The sequence below is a fragment of the Mustelus asterias genome, chromosome 16, assembly GCF_964213995.1.
Source record: "Mustelus asterias chromosome 16, sMusAst1.hap1.1, whole genome shotgun sequence".
NCBI classification, from domain to species: domain Eukaryota; kingdom Metazoa; phylum Chordata; class Chondrichthyes; order Carcharhiniformes; family Triakidae; genus Mustelus; species Mustelus asterias.
The window spans coordinates 65,933,523-65,949,866 of NC_135816.1; the positions used below are offsets into that span (position 1 = coordinate 65,933,523).

Below are 16,344 nucleotides of genomic sequence, written 5' to 3' on the forward strand. Positions count from 1 at the left end.
CTTGCAGCAACATGTCAGGAAGCACAGGGGATGGGTTATGATCAGCAATTTGATTTGATTTGATTTATTATTGTCACATGTATTAACATAGTGAAAAGTATTGTTTCTTGCGCACTATAGAAAGCATACCGTTCATAGAGAAGGAAACGAGAGAGTGCAGAATGTAGTGTTACAGCCAAAGCTAGGGTGTAGAGAAAGATCAACTTAATGCAAGGTAAGTCCATTCAAAAGTCTGACAGCAGCAGGGAAGCTGTTCTTGAGTCGGTTGGTACGTGACCTCAGACTTTTGTATCTTTTCCCAATGAAAGAAGGTGGAAGAGAGAATGTCTGGGGTGGGTGGGGTCCTTAATTATGCTGGCTGCTTTGCCGAGGCAGCGGGACGTGTAGATAGTCAATGGATGGGAGGCTGGTTTGGACAATTTTAAGTTTCTGGCGACTGCATGGTGAAAGACTGACAGGTCGAACATTGGAATAGTAGAGCCACAAAGATTGAAGCAGTGAAGTTTGGTCTTCAATACAACCGAATGCATCTGCACCAAAACTGGCAGTCAGGCATGGGTGAGATATTTAAAACAGCGATATGCAGCCTGTTTAAGGAACCAATATCCTATTATTTAATGGGATATTGGTTCCTTCTCTTCCCCCTACTCACATTCAGGTGAGGCAGCGCTTCCATGTGCATCTCCTTCAATCTGGCCTAGTGCATTTGCTGTTCCCAATGCGATCTACTCTACATCAGAGAGACCAAACGCAGACAGAATGCCTTCAGTCCATCTGCAAGCAGGACCCAGACCTTCCTGTTGCTTGCCATTTCAACACACCACCATGTTCTCCTATCCACATGTCCATCCTTGGCTTTTAGCAATATTCAGTGAACCTCAATGCAAACTGCAGGTACAGCACTTCATCTTCCAATTGGGCACTTTTCAGCCTTCCGGACTGACCAGAGTTCAACAACTTCAGAGTATGAATTCTCCCCTCAACCTTCACCCCATTTCTACTTATTTAGTTTCTTCTTTTCATCTCATTCATCCATTTTTATCACTTTTCATGTTACTTCTATTATTCCAATTTTGAAATCTTGCCCTCCTTTCCAACCCACCCTTTCAGGGCCAGCATGGTGGTTAGTACTGCTGCCTCACAGCAGGGACCCAGGTTCAATTCCAGCCACAGGTCACCGTCAGTGTGGAGTTTCTTTTGTGTGCTCTGGTTTCCCCCCACACTCCAAAGATGTGTGGGTTAGGTGGATTAGCTATGCTAAATTGCCTTAGTGTCAAGGGGATTAGCAGGATAAATACATGGGGTTATAGGGATAGGGCCTGGGTGGGATTGTTGTTGGTGCAGATTCAATTGGCCAAATGGCTTCTTTCTGCACAGTAAGAAGTTTAACAACACCAGGTTAAAGTCCAACAGGTTTATTTGGTAGCAAAAGCCACACAAGCTTTCGGAGCTGCAAGCCCCTTCTTCAGGTGAGTGGGAATTCTGTTCACAAACAGAGCATATAAAGACACAACCTCAATTTACATGAATAATGGTTGGAATGCGAATACTTACAACTAATCAAGTCTTTAAGAAACAAAACAATGGGAGTGGAGAGAGCATCAAGACAGGCTAAAAAGATGTGTATTGTCTCCAGACAAGACAGCCAGTGAAACTCTGTGGGGGTTACAAATAGTGTGCCATGAACCCAATATCCCGGTTGAGCCGTCCTCGTGTGTGCGGAACTTGGCTATCAGTTTCTGCTCAGCGACTCTGTGCCGTCATGTGTCGCGAAGGCCGCCTTGGAGAACGCTTACCCGAATATCAGAGGCCGAATGCCCGTGACCGCTGAAGTGCTCCCCAACAGGAAGAGAACAGTCTTGCCTGGTGATTGTCGAGCGGTGTTCATTCATCCGTTGTCGCAGCGTCTGCATAGTTTCCCCAATGTACCATGCCTCGGGACATCCTTTCTTGCAGCGTATCAGGTAGACAATGTTGGCCGAGTTGCAAGAGTATGTACCGTGTACCTGGTGGATGGTGTTCTCACGTGAGATGATGGCATCTGTGTCGATGATCCGGCACGTCTTGCAGAGGTTGCTGTGGCAGGGTTGTGTGGTGTCATGGTCACTGTTCTCCTGAAGGCTGGGTAGTTTGCTGTGGACAATGGTCTGTTTGAGGTTGTGCGGTTGTTTGAAGGCAAGAAGTGGGGGTGTGGGGATGGCCTTGGCGAGATGTTCGTCTTCATCAATGACATGTTGAAGGCTCCGGAGGAGATGCCGTAGCTTCTCCGTTCCGGGGAAGTACTGGACAACGAAGGGTACTCTGTCCACTGTGTCCCGTGTTTGTCTTCTGAGGAGGTCGGTGCGGTTTTTCGCTGTGGCGCGTTGGAACTGTTGATCAATGAGTCGAGCGCCATATCCTGTTCTTATGTGGGCATCTTTCAGCGTCTGGAGGTGTCTGTTGCGATCCTCCTCATTCGAGCAGATCCTGTGTATACGGAGGGCTTGTCCGTAGGGGATGGCTTCTTTAGCGTGTTTAGGGTGGAAGCTGGAGAAGTGGAGCATCGTGAGGTTATCCGTGGGCTTGCGGTACAGTGAGGTGCTGAGGTGACCGTCCTTAATGGAGATGCGTGTGTCCAAGAATGCAACCGATTCCGGAGAGTAGTCTATGGTGAGTCTGATGGTGGGATGGAACTTGTTGATGTCATCATAAGTTGTTTCAGTGATTGTTCACCATGAGTCCAAAGGAAGAAAATGTCATCGATGTATCTAGTGTATAGCATCGGTTTGCAATACTTCTTTCTGCACTGCAGGGATTCTAACACTTTTGGGCCTACAAACCCGTTAAAGAAAATTAATGTATGTGACAAGTGGGGTATCCAACTTGTTCAGGGGATAGTTGGTGATGTGCATTCGACCACCGAAAGGATGTGCATTGCGTCCATCAAGGCTGCAGAAGGAAAAACCGTGTCCTCCGGCCCACATGATCAGTCTATGAGGGAAGTCAAGAATTACTGTACCCGGTGTGAAGAAATGAATGGATGTTGATGTCCCGTCACATTCGTGGTGATCACAATACCGGATGAAGAGGACAAGGAGCAGGTTTACAGGAACCTAAAGACTTTACCTTTGAGACTGAAGTCTACCATGCCCCGAAGGTCAGGCGTGGTTAGACAGCAAACGGTACTACTCCCAGGTTGCACGAGTGGGGTATATGTTACTGTAAATATTGTTGGATCTGGTGTGTTGCTAATTGTACTGTTGTTTTGCTAACAAACATCACCAAGTATTCATGTGATGATTTAAAGGGTAAATATCTCCAGACAATTGAGCAAAAACTAACCTTATCTGGCTCCGTTCTCAGTGGTCTCACATTCTACTTGTCTGCAAACTCTGTGGTGAAGGCTGTATTGTACATGAGATCAACCCCACTTCTGCCTCTGGCTGTGGTACCATCTGGTGGATGTTATGGATTCCATTCAGGTGTGTGCAGCTGTCGACAAGCGACATACTCGAACAAGGCACTCAGTGCTAAAAAATAGCCCCATAACAATCTGTACCTTGCTCCAATCACTTAATGGATGCTTTTAGCACCTTTTACATTTCCTTTCTCCAATTTCAGGCCCCTCATGTCTGATTTTCTTTTGTTTTCAACTCTGCCAAAGTGCTTCTGTCCTATTATTTAATGGCTTCTCTACAGTTCATTCACTAGACAACCAAATCTGGCATCTTTTGATTGCATTATTGTCACATGTATTTGCACTACAGACAAAACATACCATTCAGAAGGAAATAAGTGCAGAATGTAGTGTTAGTCATAGATAGGTGTAGAAAGCAAAATACCAGTACAAACTCAGTAGATGGGGTTTATTTTCAGTAAGAAGTCTCACAACACCAGGTTAAAGTCCAACAGGTTTATTTGGTAGCAAATACCATAAGCTTTCGGAGCAATGCTCCTTCGTCAGATGGAGTGGTCTCTGTTCTCAAACAGAAATCAAATTACAGAATACTGATTAGAATGCAAATCTCTACAGCCAGCCAGGTCTTAAATGCACAGACAATGTGGGTGGAGGGAGCATTCAACACAGGTTAAAGAGATGTGTATTGTCTCCAGACAGTACAGCTTGTGAAATCAAGCTGTGGGGGTTACTGATAATGTGACATAAATCCAACATCCCGGTTTAGACCGTCCTCATGTGTGGAACTTGGCTATCAGTTTCTGCTCAGTGACGCTGCGTTGTCGTGAAGAACAGAGAACACTCCATCTGACGAAGGAGCATTGCTCCGAAAGCTTATGGTATTTGCTACCAAATAAACCTGTTGGACTTTAACTTGGGTGTTGAGACTTCTTACTGTGCTTACCCCAGTCCAACGCCGGCATCTCCACATCATGTTTATTTTCAGAGCAGTGTCAAGCAATAGCAATTTTAAAATTCACCTTCAAGTGTTCCTCTACCCTGCCAGGCACAAATTGTCTGTTTGAGAGCACATTTCCACTCCATCTGACGAAGGAGCAGTGCTCCGAAAGCTTATGGTATTTGCTACGAAATAAACCTGTTGGACTTTAACCTGGTGTTGTGAGACTTCTTACTGTGTTCACCCCAGTCCAACGCCAGCATCTCCACATCAGGCACAAATAGGCTACTGGGCCCATCAAATCTGCTCCACCATTTGGTTAGGCGGATATATTTCTCAAGCCTTCACCCCATACCCATTGATTCCCTTACCATCAAGACCCCATCTTTGTTTTGAAAACAATGACCTGGCTTCCAGTCATGAGAGATAACAAATTCCAGATTCACCCCCTCTGGTGGAAGAAATTCCTCATCTTCAGTTCTAAAGGGTCACCCCTTTTACTGAGGTCATGTCCTCAGATCCTAGTCGACTAATGGAAACATCTCTACATCCTCTACCCAGATTCCCCCCTTCCTTCTAAACTCCATCAAGTACAGACCCAGAATCAAACAATCCTTTAATTCATGGGATTGTTCTCATGAACTTCCTTTGGACCTCTAAAGCTAGCACCAGCCTGGATGTAGATATTACTCAATATAAATCACTACAATTTTCACTATTGAATCCCAAAAAACAGTTGGCTGAAGTGCCCCAAGTACAATGTTATTTGCTCCCCAGTTACTCCAATTTGACTTATGGTTACCTCCCAATCTTAGGATGCTATCAATTTGCATGGTTTAACACCAAAACATGTTTAAAACAAAGGAGTATACCAATGCCATATTGCAAAAACTTGCAATATGCTCCCAAATTGTCATTTTCAGCTTGCATCTATACAAATTCAATAGCACACAAGGTTTTGTTATTTATTACTTTTATTTGTGCAACACTGCAGTCTGACTGCTCAGTGACTGAACAGAAATCCACCACATTCTTCATTTAGCAGAGCACTCCAAGCTGATGTCATTTTCAAACCACCTCCAAATGTATGCTGTGTACACAAGACTGAAAAAAAAGGAGAAATATTTATTATTCTTATTGTGAACACTAATGCATAATAATGCAGACCAATGATTTTAAAGTACTACAATCATTTAGCAGATTACAAATTGTAGACAGGTCTCAGGCTGCACAGTAGTCATCACTGCTGCCTCAGCACCAAAGACCTGGGTCCAATTCCAGCCTTGGGTGACTGGAGTTTGCATGTTCACATGCTGTCTGTCTGGGTTTCTATTAGTTCTCCTGATTTCTCCCACACCAAAGATGTGCCATTTAGGCAGATCGGCCATGGTAAGTAAATGTGTGGGGTTACCGAGACAGGGCAGGGAGAAGAGAATCTGGATAAGAGACATTATCATAGTCAGTACAGACTCAATGAGCCAAATGGCCTCCTGCACTGTAGGGATTCTTATAATTTTAATGTATTTGCCCAAAAGCTCAAATTAATATTTGAAAATGGAGGGAAGAAACCCACACTGCCTGTTGGGCATTCTCTAAATGCATGGGAATATTCCAGTCGGTGTTATTAATGCACTGAAAAGGGAGGAATCAGTCCTTCATTCCCAGAAAGCTCACCTAACAGCAGAGACAGCTGGAGAATCCATTCTCAAATAGCAACAGCTGGTTTATAACATCAGGGATGACATAATCCATCAGGTATCAACATTGCTGATTGAAGCAGGCCGATTGCCATGGTGCTCCCTGAAAAACAACAATTCACACTTGATATGTTAAGAGCACATGGTCTGTGGATGACAAGCAGTATTTGTGCAACAGCTGCACATGCATTTTCCAAATGCAATGAAATGTCATGTTAAACCAATAATAAGCAAGTTTAGTAACTAGCTTCATAGAACATAGAACATTACAGCGCAGAACAGGCCCTTCGGCCCACGATGTTGCACCGACCAGTTAAAAAAAAAACTGTGACCCTCCAACCTAAACCAATTTCTTTTCGTCCATGAACCTATCTACGGATCTCTTAAACGCCCCCAAACTAGGCGCATTTACTACTGATGCTGGCAGGGCATTCCAATCCCTCACCACCCTCTGGGTAAAGAACCTACCCCTGACATCGGTTCTATAACTACCCCCCCTCAATTTAAAGCCATGCCCCCTCGTGCTGGATTTCTCCATCAGAGGAAAAAGGCTATCACTATCCACCCTATCTAAACCTCTAATTTCATCAAGATGAGGGGGGCAAGGCCTATGAAAGGTTCAGGCTACCCATGAAAAATGTTACGTCCACTTGTATACAGGCCTAACCTGTATACAGTGTAGCAGCCAGTGAAGCCAGTACAGAAATGCTAGAGTAGATACATGTCTGGACTGCTCTACATGCTGACAGCTAAAGCTAGATATACAATGGAGCCAATCAGGGCCCCAAACTCTTAACATCTTAGAACTGGAATTTTTCCAAAGAGACTGCAGAAGACGAGACACCAGGCCACAAGCAAGGGTTTGAGCAAGAGCACAATACAAAATATTTCTAATTTAAAAAGTTTAAAAATCTACACAATTTAAAGTGTTACAGGTCTTTAGTCAGGTAGCTGTGGGTAAAAGCCACTGCAACCTGTGCCAAATTCCTGTTTATAATATCCCAAGTTTAGATTATCACAGCAAGGCCAGGTCTATGCAGTGATTGTACACACTTGGGTTCTCTCCACCCCGCCCCCCACTACTGTACAAATGCAAGCTATACAGTACAAGATGACCTAGTTCACCACAGTATGTCTGTCCTATTCATTTTGAGCAATTGCAAACCTGAGAACTAGCACATTTCTGCTGCTGCACCTAAACCGCGTCAGTCAGGAAATGCACATAAATATTGATGTACAAGCAAACCCCTTGTAACATTAAGCCGAGGGGGAAATCACTCCTTTTGGATCCTTCTGGTTCCCAACTAGTCAGACAGCTTGAAAGTACTCAAGTTTAACATGAAAATTCATTTAAAAAAGCCCAGACAACTTTTCAATTGAAAGGAAGGGAGATGGACATTTCCAGAAAGTACTCAAGAATTTTTGAAACTCAGCAGTCAGATTGAACACTGAAATCTGACAGCTTTTCCCTCTAGTAAATTTGAGTATAAATACAAGGGTGGCAGAAACTGATGCCAGTGTTTTAAATACATTAGATACCAGTCATACCAATATCATTTAGACCAAATTGTACACCAACATACTTACAGCAAATTACCTTAGTCCCCATCTTGAGGGAACCACTTCCAAACAGCCTTTCCATTCAAGCAGTCCCACCCTGCAGATTAGAAACAACTTACTTCAAAAGTCATTTTACAAGGACAAGACAAACAAGAACTCAACTGTATGACCTGACTTGCAGAATTCCAATGTAGATTTGTGTTTCACTTGCAGCAATGACATTGATATGATGATAATTTTCTTTAGCTGGGCACAAATACCAAGAGCAGTCAATAATGACAAGGTTAGGTATGGAGTGGCTCACGTTCTCACCTCAGTCTGAGCTGTGGATTCCAATCTAGACACAAGTACAAAAGTAAAATGCTGGAAAGACCAGCACATCTGGCAACAGCTGAGAGAAAGTCAACATTTCAGGTCCAACGGGACTTCAGAATCTGAAAGCTGCTCTTTGAAATTCTGAAGTCATTTTGGATATAACATCTCTCCACAGATGCTGCTAGACCTGCTGAGTTTTTCTAGGATTTTCTGGTTCAGATCCCCAGCATCTACAGATTTTTTTTTATATTGTAAAAAAAATCCAAGTTTATCCTCACACTGCTGCAACTTAGAGTGGTAATGAAGTGGAAGTTGCTGCCTACAAGGGAGGTGAAGGGAAGCACAGGTCAATGAAATATAAAGGAAGTCAAACAGACACTCAGACCTGCAGGATCATGAGAATGGGAACTGAGGGAGGTAGCCTGGACTCGGGGGACAAAACAGCTTCCTTCTGTTTGATGGTCACCTGAACAGGGTTCACTGATGGGTCATGTAGAGGAAAAAAGCATGAATGAGAAAATAGGAAAATGCAAAAAGTACCAAATCTTTTTCCTCACTCGTTTAATTAAAGCATTACTAAATAGCCATAAATCTTTGAAGTATCCACAACTCAAGGCAGAATTATCTATTCAAGACTGATATCAGTAAGATTCCTAGGCACTAAAGGGCCAAGCAGGAAAGTGAAGTTAATTTAGAAGTTCAGCCATGACCTAACTGAATAGCTGAGCAGGCTTGGGGACAGGGTTTTTTTTGGGCCCCTGCACAGCTCTTGTACAGCAATCAAAGCAAAATGGATGCAATAAGACGATTTGAATACACAGAAGATTTCAGAATTAGAATCCTGCAATCTGCCAACAGCACATGGCCCAAATCAAAGAATCAGTCTGCACAACACACCTGAATTGATAGTTGAAGTTCATGTTTTTTGCTACGTTGCTGCTGCACAAAAGACTTGATAAAGCTGCAAAGAAAAACACAACAAGCACTTTAAATACACATTAGAAATTAATCAAGCAAGAATTACTAAAGGACTTGTTTGTCTGGAACATTATTTTTAAAACTGTTAAGAAAACCAGTCAAGTAACTGAGTGAGATCTAGTTGCCTTAGACCTAAAGGTACAAGGATTCATTTGCACTCCACTAAGAATGGAATTTTAAAAATTAATGCCACAAGTTGGCTTATATTAATGCAATGGTAGTGAGTGAAAATCCCCTAGTCACCACACCATGGCAACTGTTCAGGTACACCAAGGGACAATTTAGCATGGCCAATGCACCTAACCAGCATGTCTTTTGGACTGGAGGAAACCCAGACAGAACATGCAGACTCCATACAATCACCCAAACCAGGAATCAATCCCAGGTCCCTGGCACTGAAGCAGTGCTAATCACTGCCACCCATTGACCACCATGAAACATGACCACCCATTGAAGCCAAGAAGCCAGTCTGCTGTAACAAATTAATGTTCTTCAACTTTGACCAAAGCAAAGAAACCAAAATCCAGCAAATCCCAAATCAACCCCAAGTCCAGAAAATCTTCAGATATCATGCCATTTAGTGCAATCAAATCAGTAACTCAATGTAACAGGGAAGCCACATGATTGCTCAATTCTAAAGCAGGTTGGATAAGGACACCCAACGAAGCAGTTAAATAAATAATGTGATGTTAACCTACAATAACAGACAAAACTGTCATCTGGATATGACAAGTCTGACTACCTTGAACTGCTGGTAGTTTATGCAAACAAACTTTGTAGATGAAAGTTTGGCAGCACGGTAGCACAGTGGTTAGCACTGCTGCTTCACAGCTCCAGGGACCTGGGCTCGATTCCCGGCTTGGGTCACTGTCTGTGTGCGGTTTGCACATTCTCCTTGTTTGCATGGGTTTCCTCCAGGTGCTCCGGTTTCCTCCCACAGTCCAAAGATGTGCGTGTTAGGTTGGTTGGCCATGCTAAAAATTGCCCTTAGTGTCCTGAGATGCACAAGTTAGAGGGATTCATAGAAATCATAGAAACTCTACAGTGCAGAAGGAGGCCATTTGGCCCATTGAGTCTGCACCGACCACAATCCCACCCAGCCCCACCCCCACATATTTACCCCCTAACCTACGCATTTTAGGATTCTAAGGGGCAATTTTAAACCTGGCCAATCAACCTAACCCACACATCTTTGGACTGTGGGAGGAAACCGGAGCACCCAGAGGAAACCCACACAGACACGAGGAGAATGTGCAAACTCCACACAGACAGTGACCCGTATTAGTGGGTAAATATGTAGGTAGGGCCTGGGTGGGATTGTGGTTGGTGCAGACTCGATGGGCCAAATGGCCTCTTTCTGTACTGTAGGATTTCTATGAAAGTTTCACAAGGCAGCAGGTAATTCATTAATGGGACTGAGCTCCCTCAAAACTATTCATTTCCTAATAAATCAAAGCACAAGACTATAAGACACAGGAGCAGAATTAGGCTATTCGGCCCATCAAGTCTGAATCACAGCTGATATGATTCTCCTCCCCATAACCCTTGATTGATCAAGAACCTGTTTTAAAGACACTCAATGACCAGGCCTCCACAGTCCTCTGTAGCAAAGAGTTCCAGACTCACCACCCTCTGGCCAAAGAAATCCCTCACCTCAATTTTAAAGGAGCATTTCTTCACTGAGGTTGTGCCCATGAGTTCTTGTCATTCCCACTCGTGGAAACATCCTCACCATTCAATGAGATCCCCTCTCATCCTCCTAAACTCCATTGAGTATAGACCCAGCCTCCTCAAAATGACAAACCCTTCATTCCTGGGATCACTCTTGTGAACCTCCTTTCAACCCCCTCCAAGGCCAGTACATCCTTCCTTAGGTATGGAAAGGAAAACTGTCAATATTCCAAGTGGGGTCTGACCAGAGCCTTATACAGCCTCAGCAGTACATCCCTGCTCTTGTATCCTAGCCCTCTAGAAATGAATGCCAACATTGAATTTGCCTTCCTAACTGCCAACTGAACCTGCAACATTAACCATAAAGAGTCCTGAACCAGGACTCCCAAGTCCCTTTGTGCTTCAGATTTCCAAAGCCTTTCCCTATTTAGAAAATAGTTTACACCTCCATTCTTCCTACCAAGGTGCATAAGCTCACTTTCCCACATTGTACTCCACGTGCCACCACTTTGCCCACTCCTCACCTATCCAAGTTATTTTGCAGCCTCCCCACTTCAACATTCTGTCCCTCTACACATCTTAGTCATCTGCAAATTTAGCAACCATGCCCTCAGTTCCATCTTCCAAATCATTAATGTATATAGTGAAAAGTTGTAGTCCCAACACTGACCCATGTGGAACACCACTAGTCACAAGCTGCCATCTTGAAAAGGGTCTCCTTATCCCCACACTGCCTTCTGTCAGCCAGCCAGCCAATCTTCTATCCATGCCAGTACCTTGCCCTCTTTTTAGGTCAAACCAAATAAACAAACTCAAATTAAGTCAGGACAAAGTAAAAGGGGCAGCTCCCCAAAAAGATGGGGGAACAGCCCGAACAGAAATCAAAGTACAAAGGAAACTGAAAAACATCAAATTAAAATTAACACCATTGGCTGTTCACTTATTTAGCAGTCTCTTGTAAGGAACCTTGCAGGAAATGCAAATCAATCATGTCCACTAGCTCTCCTTTGTCCAACTTTAGTTATCTCAAAGAATTCAAACACATGTCAGATATGACCTCCCTTTAACAAAACCATGCTGACCCAGCCCTATTTTATCATGCATTTCCAAATACTCTGCAATTTCAACTTGAACAGACTGCAAGATCTTACCCACAACTGAGGTCAGGCTAATTGGCTGATAATTTCCCATTTTCTGCCTCCCTCCCTTCTTAAACAGTGGTGTTACATTAGCCTTTTTCCTAGTCCTCTGGGACCTTCCCTGACTCCCGTGATCCCTGAAAAATCACCAATCTGCTCAGCTATCTTCAGAACTCTGGGATGTAGTCCATCCAGCCCAGGTGATTTATCCAAGTTCAGACCATCTGGCTTCCCTAGCACCTTCTCAGAATCTCTACAGTGCAGGAGGCCATTTGCCCGAGCACCAACCACAATCCCACTCATGCCCTATCCCCATGCATTTACTCTAGCTAGTCCCCCTGACACTAAGGGGCAATGTAGCATGGCCAATCCACCTAACCCACATTTTTGGACTGTGGGAGGAAACTGGAGCACCTGGAGGAAACCCACAGGTATGGGCAGAATATGCAAACAGTGACCCAAGGCAGGAATTGAACCCAGGTCCCTGGTGCTGTGAGGCAGCAGTGCTAACCACTGCCACCATGCCTCCCCTTAGTGATGGTCACTACATTTACCTTTGCCCCCAAATCTCTTGAAGTTCTTACATGTTACTGGCATCTTCCATTAAAGACTGATACAAAGTACCCATTCAGTTCATCTGCCATTTCTTTGTCTCCTGTTACTACTTCTCCAGCAGGCCAATATCCATTCTTGCCTCTTACCTTTTATATATCTAAAAAACTCTTGCAATCTTCCTTTATAGCTAGCTTACCCCCATTTAATTTTCTCCATCCTTAACTGTCCACTGCTTACTTTTAAAGGCCTCCCAATCCTCTGGCTTACCACTATTCCTCACCTCATGGTATTCTCTTTTGCTTTTAGGCTATCCCTGACTTCCTTTGTCAGCCATGGTTGTCTACTTAACATGCTTCCTCACAATGAAGCATTTTTTTGAGATAGCACATAACTACTTGAGAAACATGTCTGCAACCAAACTAGGACCACTCACACTGGTGAAAAGTGGTCCACTCTCAAAGGATGCATGGCACTGCCCAGACCTGGAATTAACCATTACCAAAACAGCAACAGAAAGCAGCCAGGGAGAGGGCAGCCCAATTCATTTCCCAGCAGTCTAACACTGGCACAGGCACAGTAGAGCACTGGACAGCTGACTTACCACTGGCAGAACCTTATCAAATGCTGCCTGACAGAACACAAAACAGGCAGCAATTTTGGTAGCAAGGAGTAAAAATTGAACTACAGCAGTTAGCAGAGAATGCATCATTTAAAAAATCAATTCAAAAATTAACTGCCAACCCATGGGACTACTGTTTTGAGCACATCCATAAAGCCTGCATGTGAATCCACAGAAAGTCCAATTACCTGGTGCCCACTTAAGTCACCTTCTCAACCCATTTCCACATCCCACCACACCAAAGCTCTGAACTTCCCACCCTAAACTCCACCATCTAAAACAGCTTTGACCTCACCATCAATACCTTGTAAGCAGCAGGATCAAATTGTCATGCAGCACAGCTTGGAACATTTTCACCATGCTGTATAAGTGACACATTAACAACCTTTTTTGAAAACCAGAACTACAATGGAAATTTGCAAATAAAACCAAACTCAAAAGTCAATCACACTTTTCAGCAAACAAACTTGAAAATCATGGTGTGCTAAAGGGCATCACTCTTGCACATGGAACACAAGCATAGTCGAGGAAATTTAGATAATTAAAATTACCAGAATCCCCAAAGCTGATACGAAACAGATAGCAGTTTGTAAAAGATAGGAGCAGGAGGCCATTCGAGCCTGTTCTTGGGCCCCAGTTCGGAAATAAAACACTTTTCTCACAAATTCCATACACTAACCGGGATCATCTATTAAACAACTACCTGGCAGCTTTCTTCATTAAAATAAACCATGACTGTTCCCCGTGGGTACTGTTGCAGAGTCACTGCGACTGTGCCATTCGCCCCATGAGGCCCAGTTGCTCAGCCCCAGTGATAAACCTATCGTTACCGGTAGATAAAATACATCCCGCTCTCCATGTAGCCGCACTCCGATCCCTCGCACCCTGCTCTATCATTCTACGGTAAACGGGCTGTTTGGCAGGCCTCGCCTGTGCAGGATTACACTGGATTGCATTCCTTCCCTACACCACCTACCTCCTGAGCGGCCATCACAAAAAAAGACCGCCGTCACCTGACGGCCCTTTAAATATCCCTCGTCATTATCGCGATATTTCAACCATCCTGCCAAGAACAAACGCATGCGTAGTTTGTGACTATGATGATTTGCGCAAGGCATTCGCCATCTTTGATCCAGGCATCAGGCAAGTGCCAGGATCTGAGCTGCATTCAATTCTAAGTAAGAGTTTTAACAACACCAGGTTAAAGTCCAACAGGTTTATTTGGTAACAAATACCATTAGCTTTCGGAGCGCTGCTCCTTCGTCAGATGGAGTGGAAATGTGCTCTCAAGCAGGGCACAGAGACACAAAATCAAGTTACAGAATACTGATTAGAATGCAAATCCCTACAGCCAGCCAGATCTTAAAGATACAGACAATGTGGGTGGAGGGAGCATTAAGCACAGGTTAAAGAGATGTGTATTGTCTCCAGACAGGACAGCCCGCAAGTCCAGGAGGCAAGCTGTGGGGGTTATTGATAATGTGACATAAATCCAACATCCCGGTTGAGGCCGTCCTCATGTGTGCGGAACTTGGCTATCAGTTTCTGCTCAGCGACTCTGCGCTGTCGGGTGTCGTGAAGGCCGCCCTGGAGAACGCTTACCTGAAGATCAGAGGCTGAATGCCCGCTGGTTAGGCCACATTTGGAGTACTGCATCCAGTTCTGGTCGCCGCACTACCAGAAGGACGTGGAGGCGTTAGAGAGAGTGGAGAGAAGGTTTACCAGGATGTTGCCTGGTATGGAGGGCCTTAGCTATGAGGAGACATTGGGTAAACTGGGGTTGTTCTCCCTGGAAAGACAGAGAATGAGGGGAGATCTAATAGAGGTGTACAAGATTATGAAGGGGATAGATAGGGTGAACGGTGGGAAGCTTTTTCCCAGATCAGAAGTGACGTTCACGAGGGGTCACGGGCTCAAGGTGAGAGGGGCGAAGTATAACTCAGATATTAGAGGGATGTTTTTTACACAGAGGGTGGTGGGGGCCTGGAATGCGCTGCCAAGTAGGGTGGTGGAGGCAGGCACGCTGACATCGTTTAAGACTTACCTGGATAGTCACATGAGCAGCCTGGGAATGGAGGGATACAAACGATTGGTCTCGTTGGACCAAGGAGCGGCACAGGCTTGGAGGGCCGAAGGGCCTGTTTCCTGTGCTGTAGTGTTCTTTGTTCTTTGTTCTTTGCTCCCCCACAGGAAGAGAACAGTCTTGCCTGGTGATTGTCGAGCGGTGTTCATTCATCCGTTGTCGTAGCGTCTGCATGGTTTCCCCAATGTACAGGCTCTCCTGTCTGGAGACAATACACATCTCTTTAACCTGTGCTTAATGCTCCCTCCACCCACATTGTATCTTTAAGATCTGGTTGGTTGTAGGGATTCGCATTCTAATCAGTATTCTGTAACTTGATTTTGTGTCTCTGTGCCCTGTTTGAGAGTACATTTCCATTCCATCTGACGAAGGAGCAGCGCTCCGAAAGCTAATGGTATTTGTTACCAAATAAACCTGTTGGACTTTAACCTGGTGTTGTTAAAACTCTTACTGTGTTCACCCCAGTCCAACGCCGGCATCTCCATTTCAATTCTAAGACCAACCAGTATTAAAGTGCAGCCCACTTCAGTTTGAAATCGTTCTTTTCACACTTCTTGCAAGCGATTTATTACGAAAGGACAAGTCTGTGTACCTTGTAATCTCGGGCAAAGTGTCCTGGCTACCCGCAGTTAAAATATGTCCCTCTATCTCTCCCCGGGGCTGCTGTGTAAGATGGAACTGTACCTTTCTGGTGTTGGTTGTCCCCTCTATCCTTGTTTCTCCATACTGGACCCTGGCTAGCCCTCATCGAAGCATTCTCACCTCCCTTTCTGACCATGACATTGGGGCTCCCTGAACTTCCTGTTCCCAGACTCGAGCTAAGCGTCTGAGAACCCATGCTTCATTGTGTGTGGTCTCTGCGGGGTCAAAATTAGCCCAGGCTTTCTTGCCTTCCTCTGTGGTGTGCGAGACTAATGTCCTAGCCCATTTGGATGAATCAGTTTCATTTAATCTAGCTCGATCTAATTCCCCACATCCTCCCGTGAAGTGGATCCATAAACCACTGGCAAAGGCAGTCGGATGTTCCCCTTTCCTCTGTCTATATTTATTTAACCCATCTACAGAATCCCCTTTATTAACCCTACCGCGGTCAATATCACTTCCTTCATTTCGTTTAAGGTTCCTTCCCCGACATTTTGAGGGGCTGGCAGGGCAGACCGTACAGACTTGCTTAAGCACATGACTATCAGCTTCACTTCTTCCCTTTCATCTGGCCCATGCATTATCTTCTGCTGCCTGACATCCTCAAAGAAACTGTGTGGATCAGCCGATGGCTCAAAGGTTGTGATTTTATTTGCGATCTCAGCCAATTGTGCCACCGTAAAGGGGGTTGTGTATGTAAGAGCTGGGCCCTAAGACTCTCCTACCCGACGTTCAGTCATCACTGGATGCA

General features: G+C 44.6%; 1 protein-coding gene and 1 non-coding gene across 2 annotated transcripts; both read right to left on the bottom strand.

Annotated features, from left to right (window-relative positions):
* Positions 1 to 5,285: 5,285 nt before the first annotated feature.
* On the bottom strand, positions 5,286 to 13,950 carry LOC144505356 (uncharacterized). Its single transcript, XM_078231478.1, has 6 exons — positions 13,845 to 13,950; positions 13,420 to 13,542; positions 8,804 to 8,867; positions 7,629 to 7,688; positions 6,009 to 6,134; positions 5,286 to 5,438 (listed from the first exon to the last, which is right to left on the bottom strand). Exons 1-5 carry the CDS (start codon positions 13,948 to 13,950, stop codon positions 6,086 to 6,088), a joined length of 402 nt encoding a protein of 133 aa, XP_078087604.1. The 3' UTR covers positions 5,286 to 5,438; positions 6,009 to 6,085.
* LOC144505681 (small nucleolar RNA SNORA74) lies at positions 12,653 to 12,857 on the bottom strand. The gene has a single exon (XR_013499836.1). It is a non-coding gene; the product is annotated as a small nucleolar RNA SNORA74 (small nucleolar RNA).
* Positions 13,951 to 16,344: the final 2,394 nt, after the last annotated feature.